We start from the raw sequence: 22,055 nt of genomic DNA, 5'->3' as shown, positions 1-22,055 counted from the left end.
AGGGAGGGCCCTATTAACGGAACACCTGATTTTCTACCATCATCCCTGCGTGTGGTCCTAATATGTGATGCCTCTGGACATCTCATCCCTGTGCCCCTCTTGTGCGCCTTCACACACTGTTGAGAGGATTGGGTTAGAGGTCCTCTATACAGTCAAAAGTAAGAAGAAAGCAACATAATAGCACTTACAGAAACATTTTGTAGCACCAACGGATAGTGCCTGGAGCCATTTGGAATTTCATCAGCTTTAACAATCTTAAAACAAGGTAAACCTCATGCTTCCTCCGAAAGAATCACCTTGGGGCTGCGTTTCTCTACATCTGCCCTATGTAGGACCAAACCCATCATGTGAAGCTGTTTTTTTTTCTTTTAGCTCCTAATACATAGCAAGTTTAGTAATTAGAAAGGTTGATTTGCTAGACTAGTAGTCCAGTGGGAGCAAACATTCTGGAAGTCAAGATAGCGGAATAATGAAAACCTGAGATTGGTGCCACCATCTCCAACATCTCTGTCCCTTCAAGTCTTAGCCCCTCCTGACTGGTGATCATTGCCTGCATTGCAAAACAAGGGTGAAAGAAACCATGCTTTCCAGAATAATGCTGCTACTGTCAAGAAAACCAAAATGGGTAGGGATTCTTGATATAAAATTTACTTCTGCCCAAACTTAGACAACAAAACACTAAACAAACAAACAAAAGGAACAACAAAACAAAACAAAACAACAAAACCGTAAATATAATCAATAATTTTTTACCCAAATGCTATTCTTGTCCACATACTCTCGACATTTATCAAAGCATACCACAGGCTCACTGGTGTGCTGTATTAACTGTGGCAAGGCCTTCAATACCCCTGGAAAAATGTCCATTCTCAAACCACCTCTTTCCTTCCCAGGGAAAACTTTTCTTTGCATACATTCTCCTGCTCTCAAAAAGTTTCTATGGTTATCGAAAGCAATAGATTTAATCTGCCAGCACATTAAAAATTAACAGCATAGGAGGAAGGTTCCGTCTTGTTATTGAGTGTGGTAAATTTGTAGTTCTAGGAGCCAGAAAGGAGAGAGCCCAAAGGAAAATCAGATTTGCTGTTTAGTGAATCAGAAATTATTTATATCTGTAGACAAAAAACCAGAGTAGGTATAAAACCCAAACCAGGATATAGCCAATAGTATCCGCTCATTAACATATCTGCCTACAAATACATATATACATCAAAATAGCTAAAACAATTGAACAAGCTGACATCATTCTTTTCAGAAGTGGTGGTTTGGGGGAAATGAGATTTTCCAAATGAGGGAGCAAGGATACAAAAAGCAGAAAACCATAGGACTCCTGGTGTCTAAAACCAACATCAATTCTCAGGCTATCAGTCTAGTTCTAGAATTTATGCAAAAAAAAATCCAAAGTCAATTTCTTACTATTTTTTCAATTGAAAAATTGCTACAACGTTATCTCTGTCCATGGTGTCTCATGTTAGCCCTAAACCCGAAGACAGATTGAACCTGTGTATCTAGAGATGAAATTTGGATTTTGTGTGGAATTTAGCGATTTTCTGACCTCCTTCTCTGCAGGTCAAGTTATTTCCTATTCTTGATCTGAGCAGTTTGCACTCGCTCATGCTCTCCCAGGGCCCAGGCTAACTGAAGAAGGATGCTGGCTGAGGTAGAGGGTATTATTTTGCATATATTGTCTACATAAGCACCACATTATGGACAGAAATTATCTTTACTTTCCAACTTTGCATAATAAAATAAGCCATAAAATTAATACCATACAGAAAATAGTGCTTGCCAGGCAAAGAATGTGCATTGCTCTCTAGAAATCCAGGGACCTTACACTGCCTATGCCTACATGAATAATACATGGCTTAATTCAGAAAAACACCGTTTCATTATTTAAAAATGAATAAATTACAGACTTAGAATGATGGCTAAATTTCCCTGAATCTTACTTTTGTTCCATGTTCTAATTCAAAAACGAACTGGAAAATAGCATTTCCTTCACACAAATAAAGCAAGTGTGCTCTCTAGGAAGCATTTCCGACTTCACACCGCTTTCTCTACAGAACGAAGAACACTGTCTCATTTCTTCTCGGGCTCACTCTAATGCTAGAATTAAGACATCGAGGATCTTCAGTTTGTGCACTTGACAATGGTGAGCCTATCCTGAACTGTCCTGGGAGCCCGTGATTCCGTCTAACTGGAAAGGTCTCCTTTGCCCAGAGGTCCTACGGGTTACCTTTCTGCTTGGGAATAAATAAAAACAGCGCTATTCTCATATAGGGTGCCACAGTAAATTTCTCCTGCAGACACTGGTCTTCTTTAAAGACATGTTAAAAAATCCGGTCCCACTTGGGGACTGGGGAAGTATTGAGGAGAGAGAGAAATGCACTAGTAATAGGAAATTAATTTGGAATTAAAATAAGTAAAGCTTGCCCACGCAGTCCATGTAGGCTGAGCATGAAGTGACAGGCAGCAGATTATTCTACCGATTTCTAATGCTGGAAATTCGGATGGCATTTACTAGTCTAACCTTTCAACTCTGAGCACATCAATAGAGGCCGACAGTGGCTTGAAATATGATTCCTTGCAGATAGCATATCCTCATTCATCTGACTGGGCTGCTTGCTCTGTGCTCCGTTGCACAAACAGCGTCTCCCCCACTTCTGAGAGGACACTAATAAAAAAGGGCATCAATTTCCAGCTCTAGTACTACTGTGATCTCTTTATATGTTCGACATCCAACATTAAATTAAAATGCTGTTATAAATCCTACTTTCTGAATCTGGAATGAGTGTTGGGTTTTTGTCGCATGAGACTGCAGCAAATCTTGTCAGATGCAAGGAAGCACGTCTTGTTCACTCAGAATTAATGTTGTGGATGAAAGAAGGAGGTAAAAGGGGGTTGAGGATGGTGAACTGAGGGTGTCAGAGGCAGCGGCGACTGGAGCTTTTGGGGAGCCAAGCCAGGCACAGGATCTGCTGCTTTCAAGAAATGGCTAATCAGGAATTGTAATTATCAAGGACAAGTTGTGTGGCAGGAAGATCGCTGGTAAACACGCATATGCATGCGTCCATGTATGTCAACAGAAGAAATGAAGGGTAGAGAATTGTCAACTGTTCTTTTTCGGAGCAAAAATGCTTTCGGATATGGTGGGGTGCTGTGGGAACCTCATCACTCACTAAAATCTCCACCCACAGTCAGCCCCTAGGAGTCAAACGCAAAGGTTCTTGGGAACATGCTACCTGGGCTATATGGTCAATGCCACACATTTTAAAGTTATAGACTCAGTACCCCCATCACTGAGCTGTCAATTAAGACAGGTTTGCGTTTCCAAGACACAGTTACAGAAGAGAGGGAATAAAGCCCTGAAAGTAAGGGGTTAGTTTCTTCCATTCGGCCTCAGACAGTGTGTTCCCTGACATTAGGGAATCTTTTGACAGTGCCATGATCAGCTAATGACTAGGGTACTATGAGTCCATCAAGGAGTCTGCAAAGGTACCTAACCCTGGCTGGCCGCAGACTCTGTTCAGAATTATGGCGGAAGTAAAGAAGCGTGCTTCCCCATTTGGAGGGTGGGGTGGAAGGGAAAGGGGAGACCCAGCAGTTCAATATCTAGATTGAACAGAGGAACTTTCCCCCCCCAAAGGATCCTGCCAGGAGGAACCTTGACATACACAAAGTCAGAACGTAGACAAAGTTGCCCTGGTGAGAACGATAAGGTCACCCGTGGGATTGGCGAGATTATCTCTGTCAAGCACTCGGACAGCATGCAGTCAAATGATGCATCATGCAGTCATTTTCGGGGGGGAAAATCAATTTCTTCGCCAGGTCGCTCTTTGCTTTTCAAAGTGCCCTTGTAGGCCGTCACCACCAAGCATTTATCAATTTAAATGCTGTAAATTGATAATGTGCCACCGTGCCTTGTACTGTTTCTGAATTATTTTGATACTTATATTTGCTCGGTAGTCTCTGAACCCTCAGAGCTTCCACATTCAAAGGGGCATTTTTCTTTGTTACATGCACAAATGATGAACTTTTTATGATTAGTGCAGGAGAAAAATGCAGACATCCATGGTGGTGGGAGGGGACACGTGGAGCTGTGGAAATAGCATACTTCACTGCCTTTTTTTTTTATCTTGGGTATTCCTGCCCGAAAGACTTGTAAAAGGAAGATTTAAAGCTATATCTGCACATGTTTAGTAAAGGCGTGCCAATTATCCCAGTACTGCATAGATTTAGAAAACCAATTGTAAAACTTGTCCCCACCCCTGTGAGCCCTGGGGTGGGTTGAAATAAGCCTATGTTTCTGGTCTCTAGGATACTATGGTGCCAAACAAAAGTAATAACTCCTCAGGAAAGCGTACATCTCCTTTTTTCAGCCATCAATATGTCTATGTATGTGTATATGTATACACACACACACATATATATATAATATATGTCTATATACATACATATAGGTGTGAGTGAAGGCACACATGCGCAAACATACACATGCATGTGCACATACACACATACAGACATACACACACATACACACACATATATACACACAGACACACACAGACACATACACACTATACATATACACACACATGTGCACACAGACACATACACACATATACACATATACACACACAGACACATACACACATATACATATACATATACACACATGCACACACACATACACACACATATACACACATACACACAGACACACACAGACACATACATACATATACACACACATGCACACACACACACATACAGACATACACACACAGACACATACACACTATACATATACACAGACATGCGCATACACACACATGCACACACACATATACACACACAGACACACACAGACACATACACACATATACATATACATATACACACATGCACACACACATACACACACATATACACACATACACACACAGACACACACAGACACATACACACATATACACACAAATGCACACACACACATACAGACATACACACACAGACACATACACACTATACATATACACAGACATGCGCATACACACACATGCACACACACATATACACACACAGACACACACAGATACATACACACATATACATATACACACACATGCACACACACATACATACACACACATACACACATATACACACAGATGCATATACACACACATGCCCCTCCACACACGCACATGCACACACTCACACACACAGAAGCACAAGGAGAGTGTTAAGTATACACTAACCCCATGATTTGCATTAGGAAGCAAAGCAGAGAGTTTGAGCTCATGCCTTGGAAAAGCAAAAGAAAAGCGAGGCAGTTGCCGCCTCTTTAACCTCCAGTGATTTATTGGCCCTCAGCCAAGTTATCAGGGGAATCTAATTCTTCTTTATTATTCAAATAAACCACACTTGGCACCGTGGCTCCCTTTCAGAAGAGCTGCACACATAGACTGAGCTCTGTCATTTATTTGACCTTGTATTTGTGTGCTATAGCTATAATTTTATTTGCCGTTCGTTCTATACAACAAATGCAGCGGAATCTAAACTACGGAGATGAACGGCAGGATGGGGAAAGGAGTTTGTGGTAAATATCCGTCTGCATGGGTTAAAAAATATATTATTGACATGTTTTCCCCTTCACCTCTTTCAGGGTTTATCCGGTGGCCATTCTCCCTAAGGAAACTGTCTTAGAGTCAGCCAATCTGTAACCTGCTGGAGCTTCCTTCTGACTGGCTTGCTGTGGCCAAAGCCCGATTTGTAGGAGGGTGGGGCATGGGGAGAAAAGGAAAAGGAGAGTGTACTGAGATTGGGGTGGTGGTAAGAGTCCCTGGGAGAGAACCTTTAGCTGGTAGATGAGATGTCCAAGCCATTAAGAAGTACTTATTTCCAGGTTTCTACTTCGCTCGATAGCCCGTTTTATTGCCCACAGCACTCGATGAATTGGAACACTTTGTTTGCCTAGGCCAACATCTGCACCTTCATCTCCTACCTCATGTATGAGGTGTTTCTAGAAGCTGTGAGACCACTTTTATCCCCCAGTTCACTGAGCACTGTGTTCTCTGCCTCTTACGTTTGTGCTGGCCACAGATAGCCTGTAAGTAAATATGAGCTCTGAAGGAAGTAGGTGAATTTGTCATAATAATAATACAGACTACATAATGATTTGTGTAGCTTATGAAGAATGCTATGTGGCATTTACTTCCAGAAAAGCTTCAGTTTTCTTGAGAAATAGTGTTTCATTATTGTTAGTGGTTGACTCGTCGGATTTCCCCTTTTGCTTTGGTTGCCAGGAAGCACCCAGCTGAGACTAAAGCTTTATTAAATCTCTTCCAGGCTGTATTTAAAGCATATATTTATGTTTTTCCTAGCCCTGCGTAACATATTACCCGTTGTTATTTATATTTTTCCTTACTCTACTTTGTTATTATTTTTAGTATATACTTTTATCTTAAATCTTTTGGAAAGAGGAGATACAGTCAATACATAAATATCTCCCCAAGCTTAAGTCTGATATCAACTAGAGATGCTTTCTGTTTACCAGGCGATGGCTTTTTTGGACTCTCTGGTGAGAATGCTCCTTCTGTTTTGGAAGCAACTTCCTAAAAGCTGGCTTCAGAGCAGGGCTCCGTGTTCAATACTGGGAGAGCTGTTCTGTTTTCTCTTTTCATTTCAGTCATGCCAATTCTGTTATGGAAGGGAGCAGAGCCGACTCCACAAGAGCTCTAGGTGCATTGCATTGCCAGGCACATGGCACTCAGGCCTTATGCAGACCAAATGAGCACTACTAGGTGGGTCCCCTCCTCAGGGGAGTGCTCCTGGCTCCTGGCAGTCACTGTCACTCATGAACTGTACCTTAGAAGCTATGCTCTCTCTCTCTCTCTCTCTCTCTCTCTCTCTCTCTCTCTCTCTCTGTCTCTCTCTCTATGTCTCTCTCTGTCTCTCTCTCTCACACACACATCTCTATGTATCATCTCACTATCTCTCTATATTGATCTATCTCTGTATATCTATGATCTATCAATATCTATCTGTCTGTCTATCATCTATCAATCATCTATCATTTCTATATATAGCTATCATCTATCAATATCTATCATCTATCTATCCATCCATCCATCCATCCATCCATTCATCTATCTATCTATCATCTACCTATCTATTATCTGTCTGGCAAGACAGAGGACGCTGCTGGGGCCTCACTATTGCTCAAGCCAGAACCATCATCCCAAAGCTACAAGAATAGTTTATAGAGAGTGGCCCGAAAATCCAAGGCACAGATGTTAGATAAGTAGACACAGAAGCCTGCTTGGCTGTCTGTGGCCCAGGCTGCCCCACAGTGCTCAGTGGAAGTTCCTCGTTTGGATTCCTCATGTACAGAAGTGAACATTAATTCTCTCCTGAGCCTAAGCCATTTCACATGGCGAAAGAGAATGAAATGGAGACAGGAGCATTATGCCATTAGGAATGCAGCCGTAACTATGTTGTTCTCTCACACACTGCTGTGCTCGCATACCCACAGCCAGGTCCTGGAAGAGCAGACAGAGCTGCACACTCTCTAGCAAGTCCACATGGAAAGGAACGGATGCTTTCTTCTTGTCCAGACTTTCACTTAATCACATTGGCTAAGAGCACTTGGTTACATCCGATGTTTCTGTGCAGGTATGTAGTCACATCTGTCGAGTGTGTGTGCTGGACAAACAAAGCCTTAGAGCACACTTCCTTTGGATGTCACCCTTGAGAACCCTGCACCTCGATTCTGCAAGGTGGAACTAGAGACACCCAGGAAGGGTTATGGCGTAGGGACCTTTATGTTCCTGTTCAGACGCAGAACCTCAGCAGTGCCTCCCTGTTGTGGTTTTTGCACTTACAAAATGTGTAGTGTTAATATCAACCAAGAATTTTCCTTAGACTTATGTTCTAAACCCATCTAAGTTGATATGGGCAAAAATGCCTGTCTCCTGATCTATGTCCTTATCTTTGTAGCTACATACTGCTTCTAAATTCATCACCCGTCACCTCTTCTCGGGCATGCCTGCTGATACCCACACTACAGCACCCACAGGAGATGGCCAGGCAGGGAGCGGCTCGGGTCCACATCCGGAAGTCATCATCGCACTGACTCCTGCTGCCTATTCTTTCTGCTGCCATTACAGGAAGAGGCGGGTGGCTGGCCTCAGGGAAGGTGCCAGACACTGTCGTTTTTACATGGTCGCTTTAGATAGCCCCATTATTTGTTTCTCATTGCAAGAAAAGAGTCTTCAGCGTTACAGCAGAAAGGCAGAGGAAGAAAGGAAAAACCAGCACAGGGTTAAAGCCAAATTTCCCTTGAACAGATGATATTTCAGATGGCCACACTATTCCAGACGCATCAATTTCCTTGAAAACCCAATCCATATATGTGCATATGCTGTGCTGGCAGGAGGACTGCCTGAAATGGCCAAAACCCAAGAGCTAATATTCTTTTGGCCAGAATAATGCAATTATTATTTTCCTAGCTATCAGTCTACGCATACAGAGCCATCTGTTATGCAAAGCAAACATACACATCTCAATTACAGAAAATGCAGTTGCCTTGACAGAATTTGGACTACACCACTAACCAGGACTGTAAAATGTGTTTGCAGCTAGTATATAATGGATGCTTTTCAGGAGTCCCCTAATTAGCATTTACCTGCTTAAACTAATTATTCATCCTTCTTCTTTACTGGCTTATTAAACTCCGTTGGATACTCCACATAAGCCAGGAGTGTGGCATCAGAGAAATCCAACAGTGGGTTCCCAGCTCTACTCCATGTTAACAACAAAGAGGTGCACCCTACTCAGAATTGTAGATTCCCAAACAGATTAAGATGAGGTTTAAAATCTCTACTGGAGGCGACAACAAAGGAACGATCTCTCGGCAGATACAGGAGGAGGCATACCAAGTTAACACCAGTCAGATTTCATTTCCCTGGTTTTCGAGAGTCCACAAGAAATTGGTGTGCACACTACAGTCAAGGGCACACATGTTCTCCAAGGAAAGACTCATGATTGCATCCCCCATTTGGAATCTCAACAGCAAATAATCAAATTTGGCAGGGTTTCTCCTCCTTCCCCAACCCTCCTCAAATGCCAAATCTCTCTATTATTTCCCAATGTCTTCCTTGATTTAGCTGTCTCCCAGTAAACCCTACTAACAGCCAGAAGGTTCCAGCCATGCTGGATGTTTCCTTTGAGCTGTGCCAACCTTTAGAAGCTCTGGGCCTGGGTGGGACCTGTTTATGAGGAGACCAGAGACCCTTATCTCCATCGTTAGCCTGGAGGCAGTTGAAGGAGAGGTAGCTTATCCAGCTTGGCAGAGCATCACAGACACACAAAACCCCCCTGCAGAGGCTGCATGCCCCTTTCTTCAACTACCACATGAAAAGGGTCAGTTTCAGCCAATCACCTGTACCGGAAACAGATACCCAGATGTTGGGTGCTTTCATGGCAAAAACATCTGGATAATTAGCTGAATGGAAGACCTTATTTCAGGATAGGCTGGCACTCTGTAGCAGCAGCCGGGGCCTCAGAGTGCAGCAGAATCCAAGTGTTTGCGTTTCTGGAGAAAAATCAAGGATTCTGTCCCTTGCCCTACAAGCCTTTGCATTCTCTTCTTTTACCCTTGGACAAACACATGTGAGCAATTAAATGGCAAACCATGAAAGGCAGCTTTATTGTATGAAATTGTCATCCAGCATCAGGCAGATTTGGCCAAGGCAGCATACTCTCTCCTGGCAGGAACCCTCCCTGCAACACATTTTAATGGTGTCTTTCAGCATTTCTTGACTCCAAATGACTCCTGCCATTGTGTCAGCTCCCAGGATAGCACAGGGCACTCCATAAACATCCAGTAATAGGACACAAGGGAAGCACTATTAGTGTGTCCCTATCCTACCGGGCACCGGGGTTTCAAAGTTCAAAACAACCAAGGGAAGAAACTTCATTTGTTCTCAATAAATTAATAATGATCCTTGGGGGGTGGGGTGGGGAGGGAAACTCAAATTTCTGAGCGCAAGTTTATCCTGAAAGCCCAACACAGACAGGCTTCTCTGACTTAGAAGAGTCAGGTAGAGGCCCTTAAAGAATAAATTAGACAATTCATGCTAAACAGAGCATCTCTTTTTAGAAGGAAAAACAGGGACTGAAGGATCCTTTGCTTTCAGTGCTAAGAATCTAAATTGTTCAACTTACTTGTGAGAGGCCTAGGTAGATAGAGACGGTTTCAGAAATGTACAAAAATTTTCCTTCTTGATTTAGTGCAAATACGAAGCCATCCAGGGACTGTAAGGAAAAAAAATAACCGTGTTAATGCACATACACAGAAATACTACTAATAAAGGAACAAAGTGAACCGAGGCGATGTTTTCATCATGTGTAACGAAAGTCCTAAGCTGGTTTATATTGCGTTATATGAATGAATTAGTGGGCTAAAGACCACAGATCGCTTCTATTTCAGAGAGTTCTTTATATCTTTGTCATTTTGACCAAGACTAAGGCCATGCTGACTTTATGAGACATTGCCTTTATTTGGGGGGGATTCAGTGGTAACTGCCATTAAATCGGTAAGCTCCTCTGTTAAGGAATAAAAATTAATGAAAGGAAAGGGGGAATGAATTCTGTTGCCTGATTGATATGAATATCAATAATTTGCTAATTAATAAAGGGTGCTCTCCATGCACTGGGCGCCTGTGGTGTAAAGGAAACAAGAAGAATCACCGTACTATAGGTGAGCGCATCTGGGCTGAAACCTCACACACCACAATCCAGCCTGTTTGGGACAGGTGGAGTTTCTATTGTAACCCCCGGGAACAAAAACAGAAGGAAGAAACTAACAAAAAAGAACCTGGAGAGAATAAAAGTTGCCTTCAGTGTCATCCGTCACTCAAAAGTCTCAGACTAACTTTACTAAATGAGGATTCTAGTTCCTGCCTGGTTTGACGAATGATGGAAACCACCATGGGACCCAACTACAAACTCAACTGAAATCAGGAATCGTCTGTTTCAAGTTCCCGTCATCAAAAGCCTCCCATACCCTCCGCCATCCTCACGAGTTTTGCTTTGTGTTATTTGTCTTTAACAGGACAGGCTGCAGAAGCCTGTTTGCACAGACAAAGAACTTTTAAATCTCAGTGATATTAACAAAGGCCGTGAACTTGTAACTATGTCTGGAAGAAGTCAGAAATATACATTCTTGCAAAGCTCAATACATTTTGGTCTACATGAATACTGGAAACAAAGTCCTCTGCATCTTCAGATTCTGTGTTTTAAATGTGTTCCCCAGGGATCGGGAGATAGAAATGTATTTTCCAGAGCAACAGTGGTGAGTGGGACCTCCAGGAGGTAGTTGGGGCAGAGAGAGCTGCTCTTAGACAAGCCAGGGTGCTGCTCTTGCTGGTGTGGGTCAGTCGCCAAGGGAGCAGCTTCTCCCGAGGATGAGGTTGGCTCTCTTTCCCTGCCTTCTCTCTCCAGGGCTCTCTTGCCCTTCTGACTTCTGCCATGCAATGAGGTCTCATGAAGGCCCTGACTACTTGCAAGGCCCCTGACCTTGGGCTTTCCCACCTCCAAGAAAGTGAGAAGTGAATCTCTCTACTCTGTAAATTATCCAGTCTCTGAGAAACAGATTAGGATAATTAATTTATATATAAGGGAATGCATGTACATACTTTACACATCAGCATGATGTGTGGATTTCCATGCTTTCTGACCCATTTTAAACATTTTCCCACATGGCTTAGAAACGTAGAGACCCCTTACTCAGCTCTCCAATTTAGTGAGTTCTGAAAATGACTCACATTACATTGTTTTACAAAAAGCAGATTACACAACTGGCAAATCCACACATAGAAATGTTAACAGTTCACACGGACTACACTACTTGTCACATGTATCATCTTTTAATTCATTAAAATAACCTATCAAGTAACTATGTCATCTAAACTCTCTATACATCAACACTAATGAAATTAGCAGAGTTAGGCAACAAGCCATCTTGCTTCAGAAGGTGGTATCTGTGTCCTGATATACCATTGTTTTCCAATAAACACCCTTCATTTGGTATGTCTAGATTAAAGAGAAGTTAAATATTCAGAGTGTTTCTGAAGTTATTTCTACTAAGGGGGAACATATGACTTCTTACATAGTTTTCAATGGATGTGTTCCAATGATAGAATCAGATCCTTAGGGGTAAAGGACAATGGGGTGTAGACTGAAGGAGAGTTCCTGAGTCACCTCTGCATAAGTTAACCAGACCACCCCAGCTCTGTAGATTTTCCCCAAATCAAATACTGCTAAAGGATTGACAAAATGGCCCAAAGTATTTGGTTAGACCTGACTTGGGTACGCACAGAAAGTCAGTACTACAGGAAGAAAAGGTCTTCTTCCTCAAGCATTGGGAGGATCCTTCTTCTACACAGCTTTACCTTCCATAGTATAACTCTGGTAGACTAGGGTCTTTTCCCTTCAACTGTCCCCCCTGGGAAAGGGGCTTTGCTAGGTTTCCTACTCAACCAAGTAGTTGGGACTTTCAATACAGAGAGAGCTGAGGAGGCCATCTTTTCAGACCATAGCATGCCTCAGCAAGGGACAGTAGCAGAGTCACAAGAGAGTGAGGTGACAGCCAGAAGGTGCAAACGACAGTTAGAGCTGACCTGAAGAAGATCCCCTGCAATGGAGACCCTCATTTTATGGGTGAGGAACCTAAATCATGTAGGGGTTATTTGTCTGGTAAAGGTCAGTTAGCCAATCAATGCCTGAGCCTTCTGTGCTGCTATGACTTTAAAGCCCTTACAATAGTGGGATGTTTCAGCTGGCTTACTGTTAGGCTGAATTCCTTTAGCCAGAAATGAATAAATCCTCCATCCAGACTTGATGAACCCAGGCCTGCCTCTTCCCTTGATATCACACATTCCAGATGACTATGAGGGATGGAAATCATACTCCCCAGGGTCCCATGTAGGGAGTTATTAGAGTATTTGACCATTTGGATGCCTGCGATTTATATCATCTGTGTATGCCTTTATTTTCAGAATACTAGGGTCAAGGTAGATCCTGTCCCCATCTTTCTCTTCTTCTACCTCCCTTTCCTCCCTCCCTTTCTTCCTGACTTGTTGTTATTGTTGTTGTTGATGATGATGATGTTGTTGTTGTTGTTAAAGACAGAGTCCCACTCAGGTTCCCAGACCTACAATGCAGCTTCGACTAGTTTCAAACTGCCAGTGATCCTGCTGCATTAGCCCTCTTAGTGCTTGAGTTTTAGGAATTTTGTCAACACCCAGCTCTGGATGTGAGTCTTCCGTGACACCTAGTGCCTGTCCTGAAGAGACGTCCATGCCACACCCACAAAGCTCTCCTTTCACATTAAAAGAGTATGTCTCATGACACTAGTTCCTGCCCGTGTGGGTACCTACTACGGTGCAAGAGGAGTGGGTACCACAGGGTGGCTGAACTGAGAGGCACGGCAAAGTTCTGCACGACATAAATAGAAACTGTGACGTGTCTGCAGCTTTCTGATGAGGTTAAAACAGGTCTCTGTCTACATGCACATGTCCCAAGGACATGGTCAGCTCAGTTAATAATAACAATGGGGCACTCGAGATGGCCCATTAGGTGAAATGCTTGCTGTGCAAATATGAAGACTGCAGTTCAGATCCCCAGAACCCAGGTAAAGGTTAGGCAAGTGTGGAGACCCACCTGGAATCTCAGCGTAAGAGGAAGAAATGGGACCCCTAGCATAAGCTGGCTGACCAGACCATCTGGGACTGACCAGCTCTGGGTTCACCTAAGAGAATCTGCCTTGACGCATAAGGTGGAGAGCTTCTGAGGAAAACACCAAAGTCTACTTTGAGGCTTCACATGCATTTATACTTGGACACGTGCACCCATGCAAGACAGGTGTCTGTACACAGATGAACATATACATACATGTGAACATATATACCTACATACATACATATCACACACACACACACACACGCACACACACACACATACACATATGACAAAAAATGTAGTATCTAGCTTAGGAGCAGAGAATAGTTTTAAAAATCTGGTTAATTAACCACATTTTCCATGGTCTGCTTATCGTTCTGGCCAACTCTACCAACAGTCCTGAGATAACTCAGGCTTGACAACCTTTCAGCTATGAACAGGAAGGGAACTAGGATAGAAAGCACATTGTCAAGCAACTACACGCAAAGCTATTCCCCTCTGACTCAGAGCTGCGCCTCCTCAGCTAGCTACCCCTGCTATTTGAGTTTGAAGGGTAGCAGCAATATTGGTGTGATTTCAATGTCCCAAGTTTAAAAGGCGGAGGTGGAAGGAACCATTCAATCAGTAGTTTTGGAAACCAAATGTGAATAATTTGGAAGTTCTGTGGAAATTTTTAAGGTTTTGAGTTAAGGGAGCCATCATATACCGATCTGTTGAATGACTACAGGCTACTTTCTAAAATATATTTTTCTAACTGCCCACTATTTTCAATAGGCACCAATTAAGATTCTGGGGTCAAAGGGTTAATTACATCTTCTTACCCACTATGTAGAATTTTCTGGTTATTAACTAAGGCTGGATTAAGATGAAAAGCAACCTACACAAATGTTAATGCTCACCCTTCCTCAGAAGATCTACCGCAGAGCCTGAAACCTAGTGGCGTTCCTTAAGGCAGACAGAGAACAAAACCTTAGGAGCAACAGTAAAAAAACAGCATTTTAAAGAGATGCAAGCATCTGATTTATCAAGACAGTTTTCTTATTACTGAAAACAGTTCCTGGCCATGCAGACAGGGCTGATAGGAGAGTTCCTTTGTCACATCCCAGTGAGTCTGGAAGGCAGACAACCAGGAGTGAGGTGCGGATGCAGAAGTCAGGAGCTGCGGTGTCTTGGAATAATAATGCCTGTAATTATAATTTATATCCCCTGACACACAGAATGCAGACAGTGTGTGCCACTGTTTCTTAACCCCCAAGGCTGGCTGTACCCCACAGTGTTCATCAAGTGACGAGGTTGGTTCCTTTTGCAGAGTAGGGAACTAGGAACAGTTCCATGATGGAGGGTACGAATGTTTAATGCACTGGGATGAATGGATTTTTATTTGTCAGAGTTTTGTCTCTCCTTCCCTTTAGTGCATGTTCCACCACAGCCAGACTTCTCAGAGTGAAATCTTACTAGGAGACCATCCTAGGGGCAATTCACACGTTTCTTACCACCATGAAACTAGTGCTTCCTTCTCTCCGGTGCAGAAGGGGAGAGAGATCACCCTGAATTCTTTTCCTCTGACCTAACTCCAGCTAAAGAGAAGAGTTCCCAGTAAGCTAGGATATTTTAATGACAGATTATTTTAAATCAAGCCCTCACCATCTGTTCCACCCCCTCATTATGAATGTAAAAAGAACATATTTCACAATTACATCAGTAAAAAAAAAAAAAAAAAAAAAGCTCTCCGTGATCTAAATGCACACACGTGTTCTCTGCCCAGTGCACCCGGCATCCGTGATGCTCTTCTGATTTTGGCTCAGACGGGAAACAATACATCCATGTGCAACATGGCCCCTGCCTGGTGCAGCGTTCCCTCCAAACCCCGACGTCTTCACTGTTCCATCATTCAGGGTGGACGAGAGCACAGAGTGACTTCCAGCCCCATGCTGTATTTCTATGACTGTGATCAGTGGCTTTGTCTGGCTTCGTCGGTGAGAGCAGGGTCTTCACAACAGACTGAACTGAGCTATGGGGTGGCACCGGGAATTAGCAGGTCTGCTCTTACGCTGTAGAGGAAGCTTGACTTGGAGCATGAGGCCCTAGATATAATAAATGTCTTCTTTTCCCTCTGTTTTAGCAACAGTTAAAAGAGTCAGAAAGAAAAAAACACTAAGGTCCTCGGTTGCTTTTGGATACAGCCACACTTTGATAAGATGCATGAGAATGCTACACACGCCTGTGGTTGTTCGAGGAGGTGATAGGGAAGGCGCATGTAGGCTCCCAACCTCAGAGAGCCTGAACAGGGCCCAAAGTATCCACATGTATCTGCTTACCGGAAAGAAGGAACCCCCCCCCACTTTAGACTCTGACCTCTGGTCTTTAGCCATATAGCTCTGCTCACAAATAAAAGCCTTATTTTCAGAAATGAGAATGTTAGTCAATATTTTTTCACAGCAGGTAAGAGTACACAGGAAAGGGCCAGGTTCCTCCTGAACTCCTTTGTCTCTGCTTCCCCATTAAATCAATGGCATATGCCTTGCCATGTGCCCAAAGACACATCTCCTGAGTCATAACTCTAAACTGAGTGTATGAGGTCAAATTTGACTTGATGCTACAAATGGATCCCATAACAGACCATGACACACCTTTCTTACACCACGTGAATCTAAACTTTTCAGGTGAGAAAACACTGGGTCTCTCCCCCTCTCCCTCCCCCTTCCCCTCACCTTCCCTCTCCCTATTCTCTCCCTCTTCCCATCCCCCTCCCTCCTCTCATTCCTAGAAGAGAGGGATCAGTATAAAAGGGAAGACAGGCTAGAGCAATGCTAAGCCACAAAAAGAACAATGATCCTTGCTTCTGAGCACAGGGACTGGGTTTTGCTTGCTTATTTAAATCCCACTTTCTGGAAGCTGTGTTATTAGAGAGCTCATCTGCTTCCTCGGGATTCAAGTTCAAGCCTGACATCCAGTCCAGATAGAGAGAGAGAGAGAGATAAATGTCTTGATCAACATCTAACCGAGTAGATCTCAGGCCTGGGTATATTGTCAGTGTGTGGCCTCTGAGAGAGTCCCACTTACCATGACCCCCCAGGGGTGGCACTGTGGCATGTCCTCGGGAACTAGGGATCCCACAGGACGTTCTTGACAATGTGTATCACCGAGGACTACCACTAGTTACTGCACAGATAGTCACTGGTCCCTTCCCTTGTCTCCCCTTGCTCATGTGATGTGTCAATAATGCAAAGGTAACCAGATCAGAGATTCAGGGCCCAAATCCATCACTCCCTGGGAATTCAGACGACTCTTCCTAGTTAGGGGAGGAACCTTCCCTTGGCAAGAGTAGCACAATAGTTCATTATTCTGGTCCTGAAAGACCTAGAAATGTCACTGCTCTGCTTTGGCAAAACACATGGCACTTGGCCACACAGAGAGTGCCAGGTGTCAAGTTGTTGGCTTTGAAAAGCAACAGAAAAAAAAAAAAACAAAAAAAAAAATAACAAATGTTATTTGATATTCTGTAGATTCCTAGAAAGTATTTTAGATGTGCATATATATATATGCATATATGCATATATATATAAAATACATATATACAACATATATACACATATTAAACTGTTACTAACACATATGCATTACGTTTATTATTAGAGAACATGGTGCAGGGAACAATATTCAGTTCACCTAATAGTTACTATTGAGAAATGTTAGGCCAATTACGTTGTCCATATATATTACCGAATTCTACTTTACTGTGGGTAAACTGAGGCTCAGAGAGATTAAGCACGGGATTTGGTGTCACACAGCCTGAATGCGGCAAAAGAAATGGGAGATCCTGCTCTTTCTGAGACTGCCTGCTTGGGCTTCTACAGTCTCCGCATTGATACAGCCGTAGCCGGTTTCTGCATTGATACGGTCTTTGCGTCCACTTCCCTCCAGCAGACACGTGTTGATCCACTCCTTCGGGGGACACCTGTTGACTGTAAGTCTTGCTGCAGGCCCACATAGCTTAGGTGTCCCCAAAGGCTGGACTCAATCTAAAAGTCTGGGGACCCATGACTGAGAAAAAGGAGTGAAATGTAAAACTAACTCTGCAAAACAAAAACCCAAAGGGCAGTTTCCAGTCTAAACTACCCCGGACCCACAGGCGGACCTGAGTGCTGTCACCCCGCTCCGTACCTCTACAAGGCTTCCACTGGGAAAAGGCATGAGCGATCACAGCCCTTTTGAACATGCAGTCAAAACACAGCAGATGTTGGAGAATGTCAGTGCCTTGTGAGAGAAGCCCATTGCTGAGGCATGGCTGGAAAACCCCACGGTTAATAAAGACTCGCTAGGAGACAGCACCTCTCAGCAGGAAGCTGGGACAAGGTAGGGTGACACACAGGTTGGCTGGAGCATGGGCTGGATTTCCTGTCCCAGAGTTTTTCACAGGTTTAAGGGTTTGCTTTAATTCTTCTCTCTGGAAATATCTACGACATTTTATATGGAAGTTGATGTGAACACTTAACTGAAATTTCATTTATACTGCTGTTCATCCGAAAGTACTTGGGGGTGTCAGGTGGGCCACATAGATGTTTCTGTTATGGCTTATCATGATATGAATCTGTACACTGGGGAAAGGGTGACTTTAAAAGTCAGACTTTTAAGAGAAAATAATAAATGCTTGTACATGTATTCCTTGAGGTAAGAAGTTTGTGTCAGGGGTAGTAACAATGATTAAAGAACCCTGTAAGGAATTTAGCATCTTAAAGACCATTTAGAAACCTCGGATATTAATCTGCTACGTTCCTGTGAGTTTCATTTCTAGGAACATTGTATTTGTATCTCTAGGGAAAAGGCATTAAAAAATTTGCACTGAAGGAAACTTGATTGTTACAAATGTAGTTTAGAAACTGGTCGGGGCTAATGCCTCTGCCAGGGAAACCTCCCCTGCTAATTTCAGGAACCCATTACAGCAGAGCCCTCTGCTTTCCATTTTACAAATCGCTCAACTAATTAATAATTAATTTTTAGTAGGCCCTCATAAGGCCATAAATATGATGGACCAATAATAGAAACTAGCACTTAGTTCTGGAAATCGACAAGGCTCCGAACATTGTCTGAAATCTCCCATGAGTGCTTGCAGCTCTTCTGAGCCCCACGTTGTACAATATTGAAATCTTTATATTTCCTTTCTGTGCATTCTGAATGCTTACAGGCTGTGCTGCTTCACTGCACTAGCTCCGGAATTTAGCTCCACATGAAGCAGAGACACATATTTATGGGAAAATCAATTATTCTGATGGAATTGGGGCCTGCCCCTGAATGAGCTTGGGATAAACAACTTGGTTTCCTACTTGCTTTGGTTCTCTGCTGCCTGGCTGACCTCGGCTTTTATGTCTAGCGGTTGAGTCTAGGTCAACAGGACCAGCCTCGGCTGCTTTCCCCTGGGTTGCTGTCTCTGCCACGGCTTTGACGCAATGTTCCTGCTTTGGGCTCGTGTGCCTAATTGTTTAACAGGCATAGGGTACAAAGCAGTTGGGGGTGTCTTCTGTTGGGTGTGGACTTCACTATACTCAGAGCATAATGCCTAAGGCCATACAGTCCTTCATTAAGGTAGCTCTACATAGCATCCTTTGAAGGAGCACAATTTGGCCTGGAAACTAATTCAGCTAGGACAAAGTCACCTAGGGCTGATGTGCTTAAAGACTTGGGACAGTGGTGAGAAGCTGGGTGGACCCTGGGTGCTTCTGTGGTCCACTTCAGGAGCAGAGTGAGAGGACGGAGCCGGGGTGTGAGAGGTGAATGAAGGGAATAGTACAGCAGACGATTAAGCTCTAGGACTCTCCACTGACTTCCTGAAGGGTGTCTTTTATTTGGTCGGTTATTTTATAATATAAAAAAAAACCAAAAAAGATTCTCTTCTCTTTCTAATTCTATTCTGTGGCAATCCATCTGGGGAATTTAACGCCATCCCTGAAGGGGGTCTGGCTATTTTCTTTCCCGAATTTCTAGGATTAAAAGATGCCTTAGCCAAGACCTTAGTAGAATTTAAAACTCCAAACTCCATCTTTAGATAATAGATAAAAACATTAAGGTTTTGTTCTAGATTCTAATGTTTCTGTAATGTTTCATTACGTGTGTACATTGGGTAATAAGTAAGTTAAAGTAAGCATGTCTGTTCCCTCAAAACCTTTTCTTTATGGTGTGAAGAGTAAAAATAGATGCTTCTAGAGTTTACATTTTCACAGATGACGTTATGTACAATCATAACACTATTTAATGGCGCATCCCAACCTCTTTGTCCATCTAACTAATTTTAGCATATCCATTGACCATATCCCATACCCTTGTTCGCCAGTCTCTGAAAGTCATCCTTCCACTGTGGACCTATAAGGGACCAGAGTCCTCACAGCCCACACATGGATATGGCACTGTGATGCTTCTCCTTTGTCGCCTGGTTTATTCACTTAACATGATGAACTCCATTTCATCCACATTATTGTGAATGACAGGATCTCATTACATGTTTTTGAATGAATAGCATCCCTCTGCATATGTATACCACATTCTCTTTGTCCATCCATCAATTTCATGGCTCTTATGAATCATGTCATTATAAGTGTGGGGTTGCAGATGTCTCTGTGACATACTGATTTTTGTTTCCTTTGCGTATACATCTAGGATTAGTATTGCTGGTTTACACGGCACAGCAGATCCACTTTTAACTCTTTGAGAACTCTCACCCTGTTTTCCATAATAGCCACACATCCTGCCAATAGGGTGACAGGTTCTATTTTCTGCACATCCTGAATACTTTTTTTTTAAATAGAAGCTGTTCTTACTGGAGTATGGTCATAGCTCACTTTGGGTTTGACTTGTATTTCCCTGATGATCAATGACATTGGCCATTTGGGTGTCATTTTGACAAATGTATAATTGAAGGGTGGCTGTCAAGATTTAAACTGGATTTATATTTGTTCCTGAGAGTTTTTTTCCTTCCCAGCATCTCCTGGACCTAACCCTTTTGTCAGAAGGGCCCTTTACAAATGTTTCCTCGTACTCACTTCATTGTCTCTAGAATCTGCGGTTTGCTGTGCGGAAGCCATTTTGCATGGGTGTAATCCCTTGTGCGTGCTTGTTTTAATTTCCTGTGCTTTTAGAATCGTGCCCTCAAATGATCTTTTGCCATTCTATTTCCCCACAACTTGCCCCCTGTATCCTTTTTAAATAATTTTAATAGAAACCATGGAACTAAAGTTTTCTATGAAGAAGTGAAGTGTGGCTGAGGACATGGCTCAGCGGATAAAGTGCTTGCTATACAAGTGTGAGTTCAATGTCAGTGACCATGTCAACTCCAGGTGAGTGCGGAATTCTGGTGCTTGGAGAATGGACACAGGATCCCAAAATAAGCTGGCTAATGACACTGTCCTATCAACAATCTCTGAATTCAACTGAGATACTCTGACTCAATGCATAAAACAGAGAGCAATTAAGGAAGACTTCTGACATTGACTCTATATGTACATGCACACATGCACCTGTGAACTTGTACACACAGGTGTATTCATGCACACATGAACAGGCACACACACACATATGAACAATATATGAATGCAAAATTAAAGAGGTTAAATAGGAGTAATTGATAAGCAAAAATACCACATAATGTCTATATTGAATAAGGCAGAATAAGAATAAGGATAAATGAAGGCGATTCCAAGACAACAAAGAACATATGCAAACTCTGGAAATGACTAGTCCTCCCACCTGCCATGCCCTCTGACCCAATGTATCTGGCAGTAAACATAACGGCTACATTGTATCATTTTAAATATCTGACAGATATATCAAATGATCATTATGATGATTATTTTTCCCCTTAAGATTGACACTCTAATTTGCTTTAAAAATTTAAAAACATTCTGTATTGTCTTGAAGACATTTGTAGAATAATGGATCTGGGGTGTCAGAGGGCCCATTATCAAATGGTCAAAATTTTCAGAAATGGATTTGTTTTCTAAATTTCAAGACACTCGGAATATAAATGATCACGTCTAAGAGCTGGTACCATCCACAGGAAAAGCCCTCAGGGCAGAAGAATTATCCAGGGCTGCCTCTGGGATGCAGATCTCCCCCATCCTAGTGAGCTGCAGTAAGAGTCTCTCTGTTAATTCCTCTTGCCTGAGCTCTTCAAGTCACTGGCAGGTAACACACCTAGGAGCACATTCCTTATCTCTGACACCAGCACAGGCAGAAGTGCTGGGAAGGACTAAGTCACTTTGTCTTTGTCTTGGGCTATTTGGCTGAACGGAAAGACATGTAACTAACTGCTCTAGAGC

The 22,055-nt window shown here is 42.8% G+C and overlaps 1 protein-coding gene across 7 annotated transcripts in view; it reads right to left on the bottom strand.

Annotated features, from left to right (window-relative positions):
* Npas3 (neuronal PAS domain protein 3) overlaps window positions 1-22,055 on the bottom strand; it is an 824,663-nt gene that overhangs the window by 236,772 nt on the left and 565,836 nt on the right. For all 7 annotated transcript variants that reach the window (NM_001427296.1, XM_087552662.1, XM_087552664.1 and 4 more), the window contains 1 exon segment: window positions 10,231-10,320. In NM_001427296.1, the coding sequence (NP_001414225.1) occupies window positions 10,231-10,320 (90 nt within the window).

The sequence above is a fragment of the Rattus norvegicus genome, chromosome 6, assembly GCF_021556685.1.
Source record: "Rattus norvegicus strain SHRSP/BbbUtx chromosome 6, alternate assembly SHRSP_T2T, whole genome shotgun sequence".
In the NCBI taxonomy this organism is placed as follows: Eukaryota; Metazoa; Chordata; class Mammalia; order Rodentia; family Muridae; genus Rattus; species Rattus norvegicus.
Note: the sequence above shows the minus strand (reverse complement) of the source record. Positions and strands in the feature narration are given on the sequence as shown.